Source organism: Hermetia illucens, chromosome 2 (genome assembly GCF_905115235.1).
Source record: "Hermetia illucens chromosome 2, iHerIll2.2.curated.20191125, whole genome shotgun sequence".
Taxonomy (NCBI): Eukaryota; Metazoa; Arthropoda; class Insecta; order Diptera; family Stratiomyidae; genus Hermetia; species Hermetia illucens.
In genome coordinates this window covers 165,363,112-165,373,140 of record NC_051850.1, presented here as the reverse complement: position 1 = coordinate 165,373,140, position 10,029 = coordinate 165,363,112, and the positions used below count along the sequence as shown (strand labels likewise).

The 10,029-nt window shown below is 34.4% G+C and overlaps 1 protein-coding gene across 10 annotated transcripts in view; it reads right to left on the bottom strand.

The window, feature by feature from the left end:
- Positions 1-3,515: 3,515 nt before the first annotated feature.
- LOC119649986 (gamma-aminobutyric acid receptor subunit beta) overlaps positions 3,516-10,029 on the bottom strand; it is a 78,587-nt gene continuing 72,073 nt past the window's right edge. For all 10 annotated transcript variants that reach the window (XM_038052436.1, XM_038052438.1, XM_038052432.1 and 7 more), the window contains one exon: positions 3,516-5,695. In XM_038052436.1, the coding sequence (XP_037908364.1) occupies positions 5,531-5,695 (165 nt within the window). In that variant the 3' untranslated portion in view covers positions 3,516-5,530. The remainder of the gene's footprint in view (positions 5,696-10,029) is intronic.

Genomic DNA, 10,029 nt, shown 5'->3' with positions numbered 1-10,029 from the left:
GCTTAAATGAAATCTAGGTCTCAAAATATGTTCCATTCTGATATCTGCTTAAATAAACTTACACTTACTAACTTTTAGAAATTGACTGTAAAACCCCCCCTTAAGTTCATGTTATCTGCATTGTATCTAGCCTACAAAATTGATCGCATATGCTAATAACATTAAACCCAGAGTATGAAGCGTATGAGGTTGACTATTATCAATGCAGGGTTTTCCATCAAATGATTTATTTAAATCGCTCTCGAGTAGTTCAGGAAGAATTTCCACCCTGCCTATCTCGATCACTAAAGGTAAGGGTCTTATTTGAAACTAAAGGTGCCCAAGATATTCAGAGTTCACATACTAAAGGCCAAGCTCCCTATTGACCACGCAGCCCTCGGGGTATGCTGTTCCACCTTGGCTTGGTAGCTCACATAAAGGCAATTTGCCAAGCCAATCCTCCTCCTACTTCTTAAGCATTCTCCTCAAGCCGTGTTCCGACAATAAATTCTCATTTTACAAAAACACTCAATCCGTCCCAGATAAATAGAAAATCCATTTCTTTTTTTTTTAAATTTTTCATTTTATTTAAAAACATTTTTCTTGTTTTTGTAATTTTTTTTTCTCTGTTTTGTTTGTTTTAAAGAAGAAACATAATCATTTTTTTTATACGTGTATATAATATTATTTAGAATTTCACGATTTCCATTTTTTGTTTTGAGCTGCTCAGTGCTTGGCAAGCATCACTTTTGGGTGAGTGTGTGTATGTGCACGAATTTTTTGGGCAGGTTGATCTATTTATTCATAATTGTTTTATTTTTTTTTAAATTTAAACTAACAAAGGTTTGAAAGAGAGGTTACTGCTGTTGTTGTAGGTGTGTCTACATGTATCGTCGTTTGAATTACACACACAGCTCCGTTGAACGCTCACGATGTTTTTGTTGTTCTTGTTGTTGTTGTTTGTTGTTATACTTGTTTTATGTTTTCTTTCTTCGCAGTAACATAAATTTCGATTATGCGAATTCGATGAGAATTTTGTTCTCTTTTTCGTGATGCTTGTGCCGAGTCGAACAGCACTTTATTTGATCTATATAATTTATAATTTATTTAATATCTTTTTTTGTTTGTTTTTTTTTTCTTTTTGGTTTAAATTACTTATTTCCTCTAATTGTATATCCTTTCGAATCTAAGTGTTATCATCAATTTTCTCGATTTTATCCTTTTTTTTCAAGAGGGCGCGCATTAAGAAATAATTTCTTTTCTTTCTCATTTGCGTGTGTTGTCTATAATATTATAAAAAAGATCGTAAAAGATATTGCTTTTTTGTATATATATAATTCATAATTTTTTTTTTATAATTTTGCGTCGTCATAGAGAATGGTTAACCCATTTATTCGAAAGGATGTGCGTTTTCATATAAATAATTATTTATTACTTTATAATTTACTTTAAATTATCATATTTATATGCTCCTTCTGTTTCTGTTCTCATTTTATGTATATAAAACTTCTTACAATTAATTTTTATAATAATTCTAACAACACGCAAATATATACATGTGTACATGTATGCTTTTTATATCGGGTGCTATGAGAGTGCGACTATATTTTACGGTAAGGTGTACTGTGTTATTATGATCTTGTGTTTGTTATTTATCTTTTTTCATATAATTTTGTCTCAAAATCAAACTTCGTTTCAGTTAAATATATATTTCTTGGTATTACTCTCTTCTTAATTATTTCCAGTAAAATATGGATGTTACTGATCTATTTTATTATAAACTCGGTATAATTACTACTCTTCAAATTTCACTAATTATAAACGTGCTGCGAAGCCACTATCGTATTGTATGTTGATGTTGAAGGATGTATGAATTTCTTGAAGATGATTCGCTTAAGATTATTTATGTTGAAACTATATAACAAAGAGTCAATTTACGGGAGGAAATGAATTTTGTGATATTCTTTTAGTGTAAAAAAGATTTGGAAACTTGTGTTGTTCCTATATGAAACCATAGTTTTTATATAAATTTTGTTTTGAACCTTTGGTTTGTTTGACTTGAAGAGATCTCGTTCCAGACTAGAAAAATCTATAGATGATCCAGTTGAAAATGAAGAGTTTTAAAAATAACAATTGGCAGTAGCATGCGCAGAACGTTGAGAAATGGAGGAAGTGATATTTAATGATTTTGGAAGTCATTGTGCTAGACATTTGAGAATTGGTATTGGAACCAGATTAGAAAGAAGAAAGAAAGCAACAAAATCTTATCATTCATTTTCTGATAGCGTAAAGCAACCAATTCGACTTGAATCAAGATACAGAGTGCTAAGGAATCAAATATGGTTGAGTTTATATAATATAATTTTATATATAAACTTTTAGAATTATTTCCCTATTGGACTCTTGTTTTAAGAAGTGTTTGCAGTTTTAAGGCAACCTCAAACCATGCAAAATAAAGAATTGTATTCAGTTTATATGAAACCGGCAAAACGAAATCCAAACTAAAGTTAAATTAGAAGATTCAAATTTGGTAATATAGCGTTTAGTTTCTAGGAATTTTCCTGTTAGGATTGAATAAATAAAATTGAATTTCATTTGACAGAGGGTTTTCGTAATTGGTTTGTAAATATAATACATTTTCTTTTTCGAAGGACTAAGCCCTTATCTAGGAAAATGCTCGAATATTATATTTTTGATAGTACCTAAGATCCATTGTGTTGATAAAAATAATAAGACTATACAAAAAATAATAAAATTTATTTTAAAAAAATAAATAAATATATATAAATTAATTAAAATTAAATTAAATTAAAATTAATAAATAAATAAATTTAATAAATAAAAAAAATAATAAAAACCATAAATGCATTTTAATTTAGAGAAATAATAAATTTTTAAATTATATTTTTTGTGAAATGAAAATTAAAATGGCAATTGAATCTTTAATAAAAGAAGAAAATCTGGCTAATGTCAAAAAAGATAAAACTAATCAGGATTTCAAGAAACCATCAAGGAAAATAGTTTCATTGTGAAAAGTAGCATTCCTAACAATGCATATTTGCAAAAAGTGATGCCATGTGGATGAGAACTTCGGCTAGGATGAATACAATAAGAAACTGAAATCTTTAAACCCAACGAACTTTTCAACGATTTCGGGTCTAATACCTACAAAAGTCCATTTCAAAGACGTAGAAATTCCATGTGTTGTTTCATTTTTTCTATTTTTATTTTTACCGGTAAATAGGTGCATTAAATTTTTTTTTCATTATTTATTAGGTATGTAAGAGAGAGTCATACGCAGTATATTGTTACAAAGTTGACTCAATTACTCAATAATTCTGTGTGTGTATGCGTGTTTTGAAATTAATTATCATCTCAGAAAATTCTTTTATATATATATTATATATATAATGTATATATAACGTACTAGAAAAAATGTATTTTGTCTTTAATAATTTTTTAGTATTTCACATTTCCATTGTTTTTTTTTCCTATATAATTGCTTTAGCTAGTTTTCTCTATAGTAGGTGTTTTTTTTGAGTATTTGGTTGTTTACGGTTGCTTCTTTTTGTTGAAATTTCGCTGATTTTAAAAATCATATGTCTGTTGGTTTTGTTTCAAACAATATGAAATGAGGGACAGATGAAATACGTATTTTACGTGAGAGTATAGGAGCTTAGTGGGAGGGTGTGTAGTAGTAGTGGATGTATGTATAATTTATCTAGTTTTTTTTCCTTTTTCACAATATGTATATATAAATTTAATATCCTCTGCTTTACAAATATTCATGTAAATATAGTTTCTTAATTGCTACAGGAAAGAAGATATTTTTTCCCTCACGATTAATGTTATTTCTATTACTTTTCTCCGAATTGTGTTATTTTTCTTTTGCTGGTTGATGGAGTATTTTGGTTGTATTGAAGTCTGTCTGAACTATATTTGTCGATTCGCTATAAGATGTACATATGATGCTGGGCTTTATTAGTGATTTATTAAATTATTTCTTTTCGGTTTTAACATAGCTTATCGTGTTGTTAATTTTTTTTTTCAATATTGACGGTACGCATCTAATACTTGACTCAATTGTTATATTATAACAATAACATACTGGTTGCTGTTTGCAGAACGATGTAATACTGCCGCTAGGATTTTACATATGTATATGACGGTTTGTTTTTTGTTTTCCTTTTCCTTTAATATATTAATGTATATATATAGAAGTGTGCTCCAATTTTACGTTTAGTCATAACTAGCATATATGGAATTATTAGTGTTTCTTCGACTTTTATACAATATGGAGCTGCTATTTATATTATGTCTTTTTTTGTTTAATTCGTAGTTTATCTTCGTATTTAGAATTCTCACATATACATTTTTTACGTAACACATCCCGATGCCGAAGTTGCAGCTAAATCGCTACGTATATGTGTTTCTGTATTAGTTACATAATTTTTCTTTACATTCTCATTTGTCTGGTTCTCTTACGTTGTGAAGATTTAAACGAATTGATATCACGAAATAATGAAATCGTAGTAGTTTCTCCTTAAGTGTTGCTCATTTTTCACTTTTTAAACTTTTTGGTTTACTTAAACGTTCCTTATGTATATAAATCACAGTCTTTATCATATCCGTATTGCATAAACACTCTAAGATTCAAAATATTAGATTTTGTTTTTTTTTTCTCATTTATACACTTTATTTAAATTAATCAACTTCGAATAGAATTTATTTGAAATTCGGTTAGAATTTAACACAGTTTGAGAAAATATATCGAAAACAATTAACAGAAATAATACTTTATTCAGAATCTAAAATTCACGGTAATATTCATATTCGATTAGAAAAGATATTCGCTCTTTCAGTTTCTCTCATTTGCACAGATAAAACTGATATATAGCTAGAATTCGTACATTATTTTTATATTTCTTTTGCTCAAAATAAAATTAATTTTATTCCCTAACGAAGAATCTATTTCGTAATTAAACGATATTGAACACAATTTCGAACAAAAAACATTTTTGTTTTCTATCGACGATAATAATTAGTTAACGACTTAATTGAGAAAATTTGGCAATAATTATTGGAAGCGTCATCTAGCAGCTCTCCGTTCTACTAATTTTGCTTGAACCGAAATTTTTAAAAAAATCATCAAATTAAATAATTATATTTAAAGGTTGTGCAGATTGCTGTACGGAAAAATTGTTGAATTTTAATTTAATAATCGACTATTGGCTTGGAAGATCGATTTCTAAATTTAAATATACATTACAATAAGTATCATCATTTTTACCTTTTTTTTTATATAAATACTAATTTGTAGAAAAGATAAGTTGGTGTGCTGCATTTTAATTTATAATCATTAGAAAATGGTTTTCCTTTAGACATCGGGATACTTTTGTTTAACTAAGCATAGCGTACTTTTATAATTTCTATTAGTTTTTTTTTAGGTTTATGTTATTTTAATTTAGTATTTTAGTTGTTATTTTTTAGTGGATTTTTGTATTTTTTTTTTCCTTTTCTTAACGTGATGCGAGGTAATCAATCCAGGTATCTACTTATCCTCTCCTAGCAATACTAGATCGTCCGCCACAACATCACTAACATGTAGGTATATAATCCAGTACATTAAGTTGAAGCAGACGAAACATACTGGGAATACTATTCGCGAATATTTATCGATGTCTGATGGTGTTATTCCCAGCAGTTTGTTGATGTCCTGGGAGAAGTAAATGTACAAGAAATTATTTATTAATTATTAATATAACTGAATCAAGCCAAAAATAGTAAAAATTAGGAAGTCTTTGCATTGACTGGTTTTCAAATATTGTAATGAACTTAGTGGAAATAGCAAGACCAAACGATCATCCTAAGTTCATTAAGTTCATTGCGTGGGCCCATTTGAAATGAACTTAGGATTTCCACTAGGTTTTCCACTTAGGATTTTCCACTAAGTTCATTACAATAGGGACATCCTCTGAAATAATGGCCTGAGGATGTCGAGGAAAGGAGGGAACCTCAGGGGATCTGAGGAAGAAGAAACCATGATCGGGATTGCGATCCGTCATGGATCTTCCCTCTCGATCGCGGCACTAGGGTCCGGAGACTTACAGCCCCAGGCGTGCGGTCGAGCTGTTTTTTTTATTTTTCAATTTTGACTCTTGTTCTGGTTTTCGTTAGGCCGTCGCGAATCCTTCGTTGTTGTTTATTTTGAAATTCGGTGCGAACCCATGCATCGGTATAAACAGGTTGATTTTGTATTAATGACACGTGAGGGATCAAAACGCTCAAAGGACCCCCCCCCCCCATTCCCGAGCCTGACAAGCACAGAGGCAACCGAGCACTTTGATGGAGCTTCAGTCTTTGGGGGCGGTCCTTTACGGTCAATTTCGCCAACTTTTAAGGTTTTTGGGATAGCTCTTGCCTCTAGTTCGTTCTCGGCCACTTAGGATGATCGTCTTATCCTCCTATTCCTATAAGTTCATTACAATATGCTTGATTGGAAAACTAGAGAGAATATATCTATAGTTTTATAGCTGAAGTACTGTCCAGGCATCTTAGGAGTGAGGGTAGAGAAACTATAGATGCAGGTTGTTATTGTGACAGCAATTTTTCGAATTCATGCGTGTGTGCATTTACTTTCAACTGGGAGTCTCTTCCAGCTTTTTCATATCAAGGCCGAGAAAAGTAACGACTTCGATAGGCCAAAGATACATGCTCGGGGCTAGGGTGAAATTTGTGAGTGATTCTCTATTATCCATGTTACTCCAGCTATTTCGTTTTGCGTCTTTATTCGAAAAAAAATTCGGGCTCGAGGAAGATCACTTGATTTTCCTCTCTTCTCCTCAGCCCCAAGATATTTCGCATCTAAAATTAATGCTATTTTAGGAACCATTATGACTTATTGAACGTTGAGAATTTTGTTGTATGTGACGTTCCATAATAGTGGGCACAGAATAGACTCCTGCGGAACACCCTTTGAGCTCATCATTAGTATTGTGCTAGGAGCGTCTTTCCTTTCGGTGGCTATCGGTAAAAGCAACAAGATAACAGGGAATATCATTTGTCGCTAAGCGCCTCCCAATTTTGTTTCATCTAGGCAAATTTACCGCCAATTTAAACGCCTGGTAAAAGGTTTTCCTTTCAGGTCCAAAGCATTGCTTTCCCATATCCCAGTGAAAATGTTCACCAGGTCTTTTACCATCGCAGTTGCTACTATTAATATATATCATAAGTATCTTATCACAGCCACCACTTCTCACTTGCTCAGACAATAACCCCAACATTTTGAGGTGACCTTAGTACACATGATCCCCGTATGACTTTAAGGTTACCTTATCGAAACCCTCCAGAGGAAGACGAGAACTTATGTTCATTTCGGAAAAGAATAGTTTTCTTAACATCGGCAAACATTTAACTGGGGGTTGCTTATTTTTATAAGCTTGCTCTTTCTTTCTTAACAAGTTTCATTTTGTTCCGAGCAAAGTTTAGGTAGTCCAATATTCCACTTTCTGCTAAGGAATGTGCCCCATCTCAATATTTGTTCTGTTGAAAGCCCTCTTTCTAGGTAATTTAACAATTTATAAGTTTATTGACCCTTAGTTCGCTAGCTCTACAGCCTACCTCTGTTTTGGGCTTGCATGTTCCCTACAGGCTCTCCACCTATCGGCAAGAAGACTATATAACGGTGATTTAACTCCCAGTGCAGTTTTTGAAATTTTATGGTGACGGAAGATCATTGCACAACTTCGGACGTGATGAGAGTTGCGCGACAAAAATACCGCTCATAAGGGCTGGTGTTAGCACCGTGTATGTCATGCAGTGTATTGGGTTGCGCCCATGTGGTTGACAGCATATGGCTGCGAATTGCTGCGAGCATGTGTCATAACAATAGACATTGCATAGCTGTTTATGGCTTCCCACATCCCAGCGGGAACTAAAGGTGTAACTTCCTTCAAGATTCATTTCGGATTAATGGCAAGAGGATCTTAGTGGAATTACTGAGCGAATGATGCTTCAAAATTCCTATAGGAAGTTTTGTGGGCACAAACACGTGCAGCATTCTCGACAATTGGTCGATGTTTGCTCTCATAGGAAGTGAGGAGCAAATAAGTAGATGCATACAAGAGCAATCTCTCTGATGTATCACGTAACACGCAAAAGGAAACTATCTAGGCGATGTCGACACACCGGCTCGCCAATATCAACAGCTACCGAGGTAGTGTAGGTATGTTGAACGTCATTAGGCGTAGCGGTTCCACGCTAAACGGAGCTATTCAAGAATGGTATGAATCGAGGTGAGAGCACCATCCGAATCGAAGTTGAGAAATCATTATCATCAACGGCGCAACAACCGGTATCCGGTCTAGGCCTGCCTTAATAAAGAACTCCAGACATCCCGGTTTTACGCCGAGGTCCACCAATTCGATATCCCTAAAAGCTGTCTGGCGTCCTGACCTACGCCATCGCTCCATCTTAGACAGGGTCTGCCTCGTCTTCTTTTTCTACCATAGATATTGCCCTTATAGACTTTCCGGGTGGGATCATCCTCATCCATACGGATTAAGTGACCCGCCCACCGTAACCTATTGAGCCGGATTTTATCCACAACCGGACGGTCATGTTATTGCTCATAGATTTCGTCGTTATGTAGGCTACGGAACCGTCCATCCTCATGTAGGGGGCCATAAATTCTTCGGAGGATTCTTCTCTCGAACGTGGCCAAGGGTTCGCAATTATTCTTGCTAAGAACCCAAGTCTCCGAGGAATACATGAGGACTGGCAAGATCATTGTCTTGTACAGTAAGAGCTTTGACCCTATGGTGAGACGTTTCGAGTGAAACAGTTTTTGTAAGCTGAAATAGTCTCTGTTGGCTGACAACTACCGTGCGCGGATTTCCTGATCGTAGCTGTTATCGGTTGTAATTTTCGACCCTAGATATGAGAAATTATCAACGGTCTCAAAGTTGTATTCTCCTATCCTTATTATTCCCGTTTGACCAGTGCGGTTTGATTTTGTTGGGTGGTTTTCGATGCTGACGTTGCTACCATATACTTTGTCTTGTCTTTATTGATATGCAGCCCAAGATCTTGCGCCAATCGCCGCCTGCTCGATCTGGATGAAGGCAGTTTGTACGTCCCGGGTGGTTCTTCCCATGACGTCGATATCGTCAGCATAGACCAGTAGTTGGGTGGACTTAAAGAGGATCGTACCTCTTGCATTTACTTCAGCATCACGGATCATTTTCTCGAGGGCCAGGTTGAAGAGGACGCATGATAGGGCATCCCCTTGTCGTAGACCGTTGTTGATGTCGAATGGTCTTGAGAGTGATCCTACTCATCTGGCCTCGCACATTGGTCAAGGTCAGAATGGTTGAGAAATAGTATTTTTTATTTGGTGATACAAGGCAAAGGATTGTTCCATCAGTATCAAATTTAGTCTAAGTTAGGTAATGACTTGAGGACCACCTCATTGTAAAACTGGTCAATGGTATAATTGTAGCCCCTTAAATCTCTTGGTATTTCTATTCGTGGTCTCTCATACTGCATCGGATGTTAGGCAGAGGCAGTCATTAATTAACGTTTGGGGCATTAATCCTACCCAATACTGCATAGTGAGCAGGCATTTAGGTTATCTGGGTTTCAGCATTCGTTAAGATTTGATCTTGATCCATTAAGGGTCACTTAAATTAAAATTTACTACAGCTCTACCGACCGCTTTATAGGTTTAGGAGGATACCCTTACTTCCTATGACTGGGTACTCTGGAGACGGTCTATTTTGTCTGCCATTCTGATCGCAGAATGGGCCTTGGGAATTCATCCTGCTGGAATGTATTTTGTAGAAACTCTTAATAAGGCTAGCCTTGTGCACTTCACTAGGTGTTGGTAGCGTTAGAAACACTGCTAACTTAATTATAATTAATGGGGGTACCATATTCAGCGGCTCGAATATGATAAAGATTAGAGCATGTTCGAAGGGGAGTTTGTGAAGGGATGCCAATAAGTTTTGTTAATGAGGATAGTACCAGCAACTGATATGTTAGGGAAGCTGG